Source organism: Tachypleus tridentatus, chromosome 2, assembly GCF_004210375.1.
Source record: "Tachypleus tridentatus isolate NWPU-2018 chromosome 2, ASM421037v1, whole genome shotgun sequence".
NCBI lineage: Eukaryota > Metazoa > Arthropoda > Merostomata > Xiphosura > Limulidae > Tachypleus > Tachypleus tridentatus.
In genome coordinates, this window is record NC_134826.1 from 123,526,618 (window position 1) to 123,539,499 (window position 12,882).

At 30.8% G+C, this 12,882-nt stretch overlaps 1 protein-coding gene across 9 annotated transcripts in view; it reads left to right on the top strand.

Annotated features, from left to right (window-relative positions):
• Positions 1-11,926, top strand: part of LOC143245000 (uncharacterized) — a 98,942-nt gene extending 87,016 nt beyond the window's left edge. For 8 of the 9 annotated variants that reach the window (XM_076490710.1, XM_076490709.1, XM_076490706.1 and 5 more), the window contains 2 exons: positions 3,763-4,015; positions 5,779-11,926. In XM_076490710.1, coding sequence (XP_076346825.1) covers positions 3,763-4,015; positions 5,779-6,023 — 498 coding nt within the window. In that variant the 3' untranslated portion in view covers positions 6,024-11,926. The remainder of the gene's footprint in view (positions 1-3,762; positions 4,016-5,778) is intronic. The other variant, XM_076490713.1, reaches the window with a different exon arrangement.
• The last annotated feature ends 956 nt before the right edge of the window (positions 11,927-12,882 follow it).

The following is a 12,882-nucleotide window of genomic DNA, read 5'->3' on the forward strand; positions in this document are numbered from 1 at the left end:
TTCCATTACACCAATACCTGTTAGCAAGAACCAAGCAATGAACCATTCAATTACGGGAAAAAAAAACAAAAAAACTTTCAGAAATTTGGGAAACTGAGAAATGCACAAAACATTATCAACATGCCAAGTCTCTAGTACATAGCATAAGAGACAGAAACATATGTCAATCTCTCACATTGATAACAATAGGAGACCATAAGAACTTCTGCAACAAATGGCATCAGATCCTTGAAAACACTTCCTTAGAACTTATGAACATCACTAAAACATTATCAAAATTCTGTCAATATTCTAGATAAAGAAATTTCCCAATATTGTTATCTATTCAACTCTTCAGAGGAAGGAAAAGAGGAACTAAAAAAATGTACAAATAAAACCAATACATTTATTCTTAAAAAGAACAAGAAACAGCTTTTTACCAATAACACCAATTCAGAAAATGCTTTAACAGCATTCCTGTTGGCCATAAAGAAAATACCATAATATGAAACAGCCTAAAAAACAGCAAACACTATGCTCCAACATGGATAAGCTGCCTTAAACTACCAAACCTTTTGAAAATAACAGCAACCTTATAAAATGTGCAAATAACAATAAACAACTCCGACACATCTAACATTGTTAATCTTTCAGACGTAACTCTCTCTGAAGCAGAACTCATTCTCCATAGTAAAAGGTCTCAACTTCTGCCCAAATAACATCTATATTAATGAGTCCAAATTTCTCTTTGACCTTCATGAATTCAAGAAAATTAAGACTTTGTAAACTTTTTCACAACAAATCCCACCCAACTGAAAATCAACATACACTTAACTTTAAAGAAAAAGTCTTCATGGACATAAGAAAATGACATAATACAGACCTTAAAATCTTCCAAGTAATGTCCTAATAATATTAATGAAAAGGAAAGACATGCATTAAATAATCTTAAATTGAACAACAATATCATAATAAAGCCAGCAGACAAGGGTGGAACTATTGTTATTCTTAACAAAGATGACAATATCATGGAAACTAGCCAGCAACTGGAGGACATTAATTTCTACAAAAAAAAAGCATGATCCTATAACTCAGTTTATTAAAACCATTACTGGTAAGCTTAAAGAACTCCTCAAAAACAATAAAATTAACAAAAGAATTTGATACCCAGAGAAGCTTTTCCTGGTAAATTTTATCTCTTACCCAAAATACACAAACCAAACAACCCTAGCCAACCCATAATATCTAATATGAACATGACTACTGCAAATCTGTTAGCTTTTGTTGGCCAACACATAAAAAATGTATTCCCTGTTCCCTCCCATCTTATGTAAAGTATACTAACCACTTTCTCAACATCATAGAAGATATTAATACTGACAGAGTTACCACCAAATAGTCTTTGTATGATGGATGTTTTTTTCCCTTTACACTAACATACCACATGATGAAGGACCAGAAACTCTGAAGTCAGCATTAAACCTCTCTAACCCATTAGAATCTCAAACAATAATTGATCCTGCCAGCCTAATTCTAACTCTGAACAACTTCATGTTTAATAACAAGCACTACATTTAGGTTAATGGTACCTCAGTGGGTACCAAGATGGCTTCCAATTATGCCAACATTTTTATGGGTTATATTGAAAACCAGATTTTACAACTCACCCCTGTAAAACTCCATATATGGAAACGTTACATAGACGACACATTTTTCATTTGGACAGCCGATCTTGAATCACTTAAAGAATTAATCACACTTGCAAACTCCTTTCACAAAAGAATCAAGTTTACTTACGATTATTTGCCAATGTAGACTAACTTCCTTGACATTAGTCTTTCTAAAAACTGGAACTTTACAAACTGACTTGTGCAAAAAAAACTTACAGACAGACCACAGTATCTTCATTATAAAACCTGTCACTCCTTTCACACTAAATGAAACATTACCTGCAGTCATGCTCTTATAATATAGAAAATATGCTCAAATGAAACAGACTGCAGAAAACACACTAAGGATCTAAAACAAACCATGTTACAAAGAGGGTATAAAGATACTGAGGTCGACAAGCAAATTGAGAAGGCTAACAACATCCTGAATCAGAGTAACACTAAACTTTACAATAGAATTCCTCTTATTATTACCTATTAGTTTAAACTTAGTAATGTTTCATGAATTCTGAAAAAAAAACATTTTAATCTGACACAGCTTGACAGTCGTCTCAGAGAGATATTTCCTGGAGTTCCCATTGTCTCCTTCCAAAAAAGCAGAACTGTAAAAGATATCTTTGTTCACACAAAAATAAAATTACATCCCACCCCAAAATGGGTGTCATCCATACAGTAAAGCCTATTGTCAAACCTGCAAATTCATAAAAGCCACTGACTCATTTTCTGACAAGCACAATCAAAGAACTTTTAAAATATCTAAAGAAATCACTTGTGAAACAAAAAACACCATTTATCTTATACAGTGTAAAAATAACAATCATCAGAACGTGGGACATACACAAACAACTCTAAGGGAATGTTTTAACAATCATAATTCTTCTATTATCACTGAAAAAGATCTCCCTTTCGCTCAACACTTCAACCAACAGGGTCACTCCATTAAAGATGTTACTCTTACGTGTACTGAAACAGAATTCAAAACTGAAGCAAATAGAGAAATAAGAGAAGCATATTATATTGCCAAGCTAAACACTGTTCAACCTTTCAGAATTAATCTAGGTCCAGGAATCAGTGATCACTAGTCATTAGTTACATCTCTGTCAGAAAAATAACTTTATTCTTCACTTATTTTTGTCATGAAATATCAAAGCTCATTTTTTGAAATTGATTAGTATAACATCTTTTTCAATCACTCTCCAGGTGTTATCTTTATTTTATTTTGCTTAAATACCTAAGCATAATTAAAAAAAAAACAAAAAAACACTAACATATATTCGCATACACTCTCGCCATCAGCTACATTGCTCTGGAAATGAGATGCTCACAACAGTACATGCAGAAATAAACAATTCCCAGAAAACTGGATGATCCCCCCTCCCATGATGTCACTAAACACTATATATCACTTGTTCAATCACACTACCACTCTGTTTGCCCCTGAAATATATATATCCTCAACCTCCTAATGCCAAGAACAAGTTATGGAACTCTTTCTGTCCATTTAAGTTTGTGAATGTATATAGCTAATTCTGTTTATATTTTACTGTGGATTGCACCACTCAGAACAAATTGCAGTTGCACACATTCTTTTTTTTTTTTCCCCACCCATATCAGATTAATTTCCTACTTCCAGGGCAAAGAGCATATCTGTTCTAGAAGTAATGAGGTACCCTCTATGTGTATTTGTTTTTTAATTTCAGAGTACACCTGTTAATTATTGGTTGGCACTTTCTGGTTGGTTTCTATTTTATGCACCTACACTGGTTCCTCTACTTTTACAATGTAGGATTCTAGCTTTGTGTGAGAGGAAATAAAATAGTATCAGAAGTCAATAATTTTCTAATTCTCAAAAGTGAAAATTGAACAGGGATAGCAGAAAGAGGTAGTTGTACTATTGGTGTAGAATAGTCACACCATATATACATGTTCAGAAATTGCATGAAATGATTGAGTATACAGATTGGTGAGGTTATTGTAAAATTTTTTAAGTAATGCTTAGAAGGCTGGAAAAAAATGTGATGGGAGGTAAGTATTAATAGGAAATCCATTTCCTATGTAAGAAAATGCTAACTTGTGAAATGATTTTGCAACTTATTATCGTTGGGTGTTTCAGAAAGATGACCAAACAGCTCTTTTGACCAATTCCTGGTGTGAAATGCTTCTCCTTAGTTGCTGCTATAGGTCCATTCCAACTCCTAGAGAAGTGAGAATTTCAACAGGAAAGTCCATGACTTTAGAACAGGCCCAAGAAGTTGGATTAGGCCCAGTCGTTGAGAGGATGCTCAACTTAACAGAACATTTACGCAGGCTACATGTAGACCAGTACGAGTATGTTTGTCTGAAAGTCATCATTTTGCTAACATCAGGTATGTCTATTGTCAAAGGTGCCATTTAAAATAGTTTCATGGTAAGTGCTCTGAAGACACCAAGGTGTAACATTAGAATTCTCTCTTTCTAAAAATATGTATGATGTTAATTATAGGCATCAAAAACAGAGCTAACTAATCCCAACTAGACAATTTAGAAATGTTCTGATCAGTTTTGCAACTTGATTTTCTTGTTATCATTCACAACAATGTTTACAAGTAAAAACAATTTATACTGCCCTCTGACATATTTTTTTTCTGGTAACACTGCACAACAATTTTTTTGAAAAGTTTTTGCTGATTGTGACAGGTACCTGGTGAGTATGCACAAATATAGTTTTGGTTTTTTGCTTCATCACGTAGGAACTCTGAGAAATAGACAGTTAACTGTTTACTGGCAATAATGTATTTAATTGTTTATGTTTCTAATATGCTATTAAATTCAACATAATTAAAAGTGTTTTGCTCGTGATTTTCGTTTGTATTCAATGTCCGGTGCATCACGTTGCAGTGTCCAACAGTAGTCAGCATGCATTGATGGATACCAGTTGCCCTGATATTGTTTTTCCATTGTAGCAATGTCCTGGTGAAACTGAAGATTTTGATGAAATGGTACGTGATGGGCAAATTTGGATGTGATTTGCATGATCAGCAGCCAAAAATCTATAAGGAACACCCAACAGTGTTCAAGAAGCAAAACGTTTGTTGTGCAGTGTAATCAAATGTTATTGGATAAGATAAATAGTTTTATTGATTTTTCACTTTTCGCTTCATCAGGGGCATTTTGTTGTAGCTGAGGGGCTCAAGCCCCAAAGTGTACATCAAAAATTCTCCAACTATGAAGAGACACACCTGATTGAACTCCTTGCTTGCTGCAGGTTATTGGGAAAAAAAAGAAGGATTTCAGCAATAGAATAAATGTAACACAAGGACTTGTGTGACTTTCCAATAACAAAAATAATTGAGATGTGCTATTATTTGTAAATGTGACATAATCTACTGTTTAGGTCTACATAATGAAAATGTTTAGAGGATCTCTTTGCCTCTTATAAGCTTTTAACTGTATGCATACCATAAGCACACCTCAAGGAAATGGTCCTTTTTGGTTTTTAATAAGTCCTTGCCACTTTATTGGCTTTTTCGCATTCCTGCTGAACTGCTGTAACTACTACATGATACAAGAAAATATTGAGTAATAAAAGGCAAACAGTTTTGTATAAAAATTAAAATCATTAGAAATATAAGAACGAATCACAATGATGTTTTTATGTTTTTGAATAAAATATTATTTTTAAAGGTAATGGAAATACAACTAAACCACAACAACAATATTATTGAAGAAAATGTGAAAGTTAAAAATAATTTAAATATGACTAAGTTGCAGTAATGTTTAATATCATTGTATTATTGTTTGATTGTACTGGTAACAAAATACCAATGATTCAACATTTTTGCTCTATTTCTCTTATGGTATACTATTATCTTAGTACTGCTACATTCTGCAAATCAGATATTTCTAGTAAAGTTGAGAGATGAAATACTGTAAAAAGTTAATGTCTAGAACAATTGATTTTTTTTACGAGATGATTTGTTGTTGAATCTCACTTGTTTTTTTTTTGTTAAAAAACAGTAGACAAGGGTTTGGAAAAACAAGTTCTTACAAGATTTCATAAATATTTGTCTGTAGAAGACTATAAAGAAGAAAGTTTTTTAAATGTTATAATATCTTACTTTTCTGCTTAATTTATTCTTATATAAATTAGATGTGAGTGGGCTAAAAGAGATAGAGAAAGTTCGAGCCTGTCAGAAGCAAGTTCTAGAAGCTCTTCAAACCTACACCCGTACACATTACCCAGAAAATAGCAGCAAATTTGGAGAGCTCTTACTTCGAATTCCAGAACTAGAACGAGCTTGTCAGGTTGGAAAAGAGTCTTTGTCTGGCAAACATAGAGGAGGAGAAATTCCAAGTTTTCATCTTCTGATGGCCCTTCTTCGAGGTGATCACTGATCATGTTTGACAAGATAGAATACTTATTATCTGCAATTATAGTGAAGCAGCTTTTGAGTTCCCTACTTTAGACTAGGGTAACTTATAAATGTAAGGTATCTAGAACTCAAAATTAGTGAAGAACTGTTGATATATGCTGTGCCATATGGTGATGCCAGCCAATTTAAACATGTGCCCAGATCTGATAGACTCAGAAAATAGCTCTGCCCATATTAGTGTCTGATCTCTAGCTGTGGGTTTTAAAATAGTGAATTTAGATCTTACAAACATGAGGATCAATAGTTCATATCAAAACTTTCACATTTTGTATCACCGTCACATCACTTAATCCCTATATATTACTTCCTAAGACCTGTATTATCTAAAACAAAAGTGGAATGATTTTGTAATAGAACAAACAAACAAAAGACTATTATAAAATAAGATATTTGTGTTTATTTCCAAGCAACTTAAGCCTTGCAACTAACATGATTAAGAGTTCTCCTGTCAGGCCTTTGATCTTTTACCACGACTAAAAGCCTGATTTAAGACATTGTAAAAGAGGTTCTCTAAGATGGTATATATGACAGTAAAAATGTTCTGTATTAATCTATTTTTAAGAACACTTTCAATGTCATGGTATTTCTAAAATATCACTTCTTGTTTGTAAATATCTTAAAAAATGAAAGCTTCCAAATAGTTAAAGAAAATATTTACATAGAAATAAAGTCAGATTACTGTTTAACATTAAAACTTGTTTCAGTTAAGTTGAAACTCATTGTTCTATTTAATAAAAAGTATTCGAATCTTCTACATTTTAAATATTCTCAATTTATCAAACCATCAAATTAATATAATGTTCATTTAAAACATTAATTTCTGTTTGTTGTGAAGGTAATCATTTACCTATCCTTTAATATTATATGAAGCACATGCCATAATTTTCGTTTCTGTCTTAGCAGAATGTAAACTTAGTTTTTCTATTTTTCATCACAATTCTTTGATTTGTTTGGGCTTAAAAAAAAAAAGTCTGTAAAACAAATCTTTAAGTTGTGTAACACTCAATTTTGAATCTCACTGACTGTGAAAATCTCATTTTTGTAATTCATTAAATATAGATTGGTATGTAAGTAACAGTTATATTCAATTTAAACCAAGATGATTAAAATCTGGGATAATTTCATAATTGTTTGCAAGAAACTGCATGGAAAATATTACTTCTTGCTTTAAGTTCAGTTAAGAACAAGAAGAAATAATGGACTAAAATGTCCATGGTGCAAAATGAAAAGTTTTCAAACACACATTTTAATTAAACAAATTTCTGAACTAAATTTCTACTATTAAGAAAAACTTGTTTTTCAAATTAATGCTAGCTTTGTTTAATCCTCTGATTTGTATAGCTATTATTTAAATAAAAAATTTTATTTTTTAAGGAATAGTGAGTATTGTACTTACAGCAAATCCTAGAATATAAGAATGTCAAAGTGATGTGAAATGTGTTCTTTCCATCTGTATATGTTACAGTGAATTAGATGTTGCTGCTTTATTTGATGAGTATTTTTATATTTCCTTTCCCTTGCCACCCATAAATGTTTTATTAGGTTAGATATATGTTTATTCCACAAATAATAATAATAAAATTATTCAGTTGTTGATTATATTTTAAATGACTATGTATTCCCCCCTCTTTCTTTACATGTATGAAAAGTATTTTAAAATAATTTTCTTAACTTGTTCCCTTCCACTCCAGTTATTTTACTATGGCTGATATTTAAAATAAGTAAGAAAATACATTTTTTCTTTGTTATTAGACCTTAGGACTGAAACTGCACTTCATGTGTTTCTTTTCTTTTAAAACAATGCTCTTGACATTTCACCAAGAGGAAGTTTAGTCTTACTTTCTTCTACACTGGTGCTTTTATTGAATGCTTTACACCCAGTTTTTTAATAGGTTTATTTGAGACTTAGTTTCTCTCAACTAAGGATGTTTCAAAGTTAAACATGTTCCTTTATTCACCAAAAGAAACTGACTAAAGATAGTCTAGTCAGAAGAGTATATGATTTTACATGTATGGCTCTAAAATCTTGTGCAAGAACATTTCCATGTTGTTACAACAATAACTATAGTTCTTCTGCCATGATTTCGATGAGTTCTTTAATTTATGAATAATAGTGAACATTCAGTACTTGAATATATTTAATTTGTTTTGCTATGAATTTTGCACAAACTTATTCAAGGGTTATCTAAGCTATCTATTTTTAATTTACCAGCAAAAGACTAGAGGAAAAGCAGCTAGTCATCACCACCCACTACTAACTCTTGGGCTAATTTTTCACCAATGTGGGATTGACCATTACTTTATAATGCCTCATGGCTGAAAGAGTGAGCATACTTGGTGTTGAATACATTTGTCAACTTGTTTTCTTGTCATATCTCAAATGGGATCAAAGTTTGAGAATGCATTCATAGAAATAAGGTATTGTTCAAATCACTGCTAAATAGATTTAATGAAGGGATGTGTGCACTATGCATTAATATATTGATTTATTTAAAGAAGAAAAAGTTAAGAAAAGCTTTTCAACTTTGAAAAGTTTCATAGATAACATGAATTTCTTAACTTGTATTCTACCAAATTGTGAACTTAGTAATTAAGAAACTATGACATAAAGGAATGATTTGTAATTGCATTTTGTTGTCAACACTAGTGGAGATGTTGATACTTATTTATACAATGGTAAAGTCAGGTTAACAAAAAATGAAAACTGCATAATTTTTAAGCGAATAAACATTAGCAGACTATTAATAAAGTTCTGTAAAGTGGAAGTTTTTCTATTAGCCATAATCAACCAAAGGTCGTTTAAGTTTATATCTAAATACTAATCAAGGGACAAATCCCAATAAACTAATTAACTTACCAGAAACAAATTAAAAACTTGTATACATAAGCTATGAAAGGTTGCTTATAAATGGCCAAGTAAAAGATAAACTTGATTACACATTTATAAAACTAAAAAGAGCTTATTTTATCAAATAAGATGATTATAGGACTGAGTAAAACTGGTTAAAAGTTAAAATTCTCCTTTGTAGTAAGTTGTTAAATATTAGAATGCAAGTTTTTAGTTTGGTAATTAGGATTGTGTACTTTATTTTTTTAATTAATACACCACTAATCAAAGAATGAGTTAATACTAAAATAGATTTCCTGTTCCTCACTTTTCAGATCTGTTTGCCCACTCTCTCCCCCTTACTTAAAAGTCTTGGAATATTGAAAGGTTCTTAAACTATGTTAAGTATTAATTGATATGTAAAGAAGTGTGTATTAACATTGTCAAACAATACCAAAATGTAGCTGCAAATTGAGTCGATTTTAGAAAACTATACAATCTCTGTTGAAATACTGCCAGCCAGCTATCTTTGCAAAACAAACAAACAAACTTTGAATACTGAAGAGTAGTATATCACCTAGAAATTAGATAAGGTGATGGTAAAAATAGTATTTTGTCACAAAAATAAATATAATAATTGTCTTTTAAAACAAAATGTATATACCACTAGCACATACTGTTAGCCCTACAGCATTTTGAGTCAAAAGCAATAGGTGCATATTGGTCTCAAGAACTGAGCTGTACAATTACATAGTATGTCAGAAAATCAACTGTTCATCTTAAAATATTTATGTTAGAAAAGGTGGCATTAATATTGCAATATTATAATATTATTATAATAATAATATGATATATTTCTATCTTGTCATTTTATTTTTACAAGGTGAACAATGCATTGTTTCTTTCTTGATATTCCAGTATAATTATATTCAATATCCTATAAATAGTACTTAAAATACGTTTAGGGTATTGCTACATTTGGGTACACTGTTACGCGCAAGTATAACTATAAAACACGATAAACTTAGGATGGGTCATTTCAAATAAAAAATTACATTTTTTGTACATGTAATTTACAGTTTAAATTTCAATTAAGAGAAGGCCTTACTTTGGAACATTTAATAAAATTCATTATTTTTCTCAACTGTATTTTACAAATATAACGAAACACTCAATAGTTAAACAGATGTGACTATTTGAAGATAAACCAGCATACTTAAATAATCTTCTGTAACAGAAAATTTCAAACTGTAAATGTTAATATTATAACTCAATCAAAATTTTAAGTTTTTATACAGTATTTTTCTACATCTGTACTGAATTTTAACCATAGATTAAATTCCAAAGTTTTTATGACTTTTTAAAACATTATTAAAGACTGTAATAAATTTAGGAACTTTGTTCAATGTTAGTTACCCCCACATAAAATGTCACACAAGTATGACCTTAATTTCTAATAGCTGTTGTCTCTGCATTTGTGTTTTACTAATAGATTTTATTGAAACTGAAAAAATACAATTCTTGTTGCTGGCAACAGTCACATTTAAAATGTCAGTTTTGTGCTGTAAGCTTCACAGTTGTCATCATCTTTTGTTCCTGTCACCAACATGAAGTAAATGATGAGTTTGTTTGCATCTGTTACTGACATTTGTTTTTTTGGAAGTGTTTCACAAACTCTGGAGGAATGGAGATCTTTGTTCATAGCTGTTATGCCTTTCTTCTAGGTGTATGTCATTGACACTAAAGAAATGATGGGTTTGTATCTAAGAATGACTTTTATGGGTATTAACACTGTTATTCATAAGGAGAGAACAACGTTTCGACCTTCCTAGGTCATCTTCAGATTTAGAAAGAGAGAATTCAAATTCTTTCTTAACCTGAAGATGACCTAGGAAGGTTGAAACGTTGTTCTCTCCTTATCAATAACAGTGTTAATACCAATAACAGCCATTCTGAAATGCATTTTTATTTCAAGTGGGGTATTCGTCATCAAGAAATGATGGGGTTATTTGCTATTATCCATTTTTTATAAGCTGGTTATTTTATTGAGACCAATGATTGTTTGAATCAGTTATTAGTATTCATTCATGCAGCAAGGATGTTATTCAGATAGAAAATATGAAAAAAAAATTATATTTTAACAATGTACATTTCTTTAGTTTTGCATGTAATTACACATTTAATTTTTGTGATAGTATAACATTAACAAGTTGTCTTCTAAAGAAACCTAATAAGTGTTTATATCTTATCACTCTGTTCCAAGTATTATAAATCTGTTATGTATTACCAAACAAAGACTTGAAAATAGTAGCGAGTTACAACTCATTTTACCTTTTTTTTTTTTATTGAAAAGAAGATGTGCCTAAAGAGTTTTGCTAATGATCCAAAATGTACCTTCAAGGATGAATGAAGTTTGTTCAGTTGTTCTAAGGAGCATTTCAGGCATGAAAAGACAATCACTTAGGATGTTAATTGTCTACTGTCATGCCAGTGTTTTTTTCATGCTGAAACTTCAATGAAGTTCAGGTTACAAGTATTAATGGAAATTATATAACAAGTAGTTTGCATAATTTGATGATGCTGAAAACTGAATACAAAACTTGATGTTTACTGTTTAAGAAATGCAACTCATTAATTCCAGTGTTTCAGTAGTATCTATAAGGTGAGTTAAACTAAATTCTATATCATAATAAGAAAAATGAATGTAAGTGTATTTTAAATGAAGAAAATATACATCAAAACAAGTACCTATTTGTGAATAGTTATAATTTATGTTTAAAACATGTGATACATAAATACCGACAACATAGCTGTGTGTCTGGGTTATACACTTTTTAAAAAATTCCATAAAGAAATTGTTTTAACAAATCAAAAATTTGAAGCATGGTTGAGAGTTATATTGTATAGAAAGTTGTACATTACTGTATCATTTAGAATAGTTGTTTCATTTGCCATGTACTTATAGGTTATGTTGCCTTTTATAGTATTTGTGTACAGGGGCTTCAAAATGTTTTAATAAAAAATTTGCTTTTAGTGCATTCTTATTAATATTTTCCTTTTTTCCTATCAAAAATATACACTAAATAAATATAATCTTGACATTTATTATAAAAGTGGAAGTTCTTCCTATGGCAGAAAAATGTGATGTTTGAAAACTTACGATTTAAATGGCATTAACATTTATAGTATTATTATAGTATTTATATTGCAGAGCAAAACAATAGTAAAAAAAAAATCAAAGCGAAATATCTAGTACAACACACGGGATGCTATGTTGTATTCAGAACTTTACAATATCACTGAAAATGTAGAATGTGGTTTTTTAGAAAGAGATAAATAGGGGGTGAACATAAAAATCACACAAAGTAAATGAATGGTAGAAAGACCTGGTAACAGGTTATTCACTTGTAGAATACAAAATGTTCTTTGATGGTAGTGTTAGGATGGATATAGGTTAAACAGAATCTGCTTTGGTACGATTAGATCAAAGCAAATGTTTATTAGACGTAAATACTCGGAAGTTACTATTACTATTAAAGAGGATTTGCACAAATGATGATACGACACGAGTATTTGCAGTTCATATTAGTTATGAATAGGCTTACCATACATCCCGGTTTCCCGTCCAATTTACTAATTTTTCCCAGTTGGCGCTGAATTATCTCGGAATGTCCCGGTTTTTGATGAAAAGGCATAAACTCAAAAAAAAGGATAAACGGAAAATGTTAAAATTTGCATAGAGTCCTGACTTGGTGTTGACAAAGAAATAGTTTTAAGTTTTCATTTTATTATTTGATTGGTAGAGGGAGCCATAGTACTGTAGCATGCAAATTTTCAAAGGTATTGCATCAGACGAAATTCACAGCCAACTGATACAATGGTAAAGTATAATGATTCATCAGTGGGCTGCTATTGGGCGTACTCGCGTAACGGTATCTGCATACGTAAAGCTTCCTTTGTGCAAGTGTTTGTGATTATTTTTTACGGTATTTAT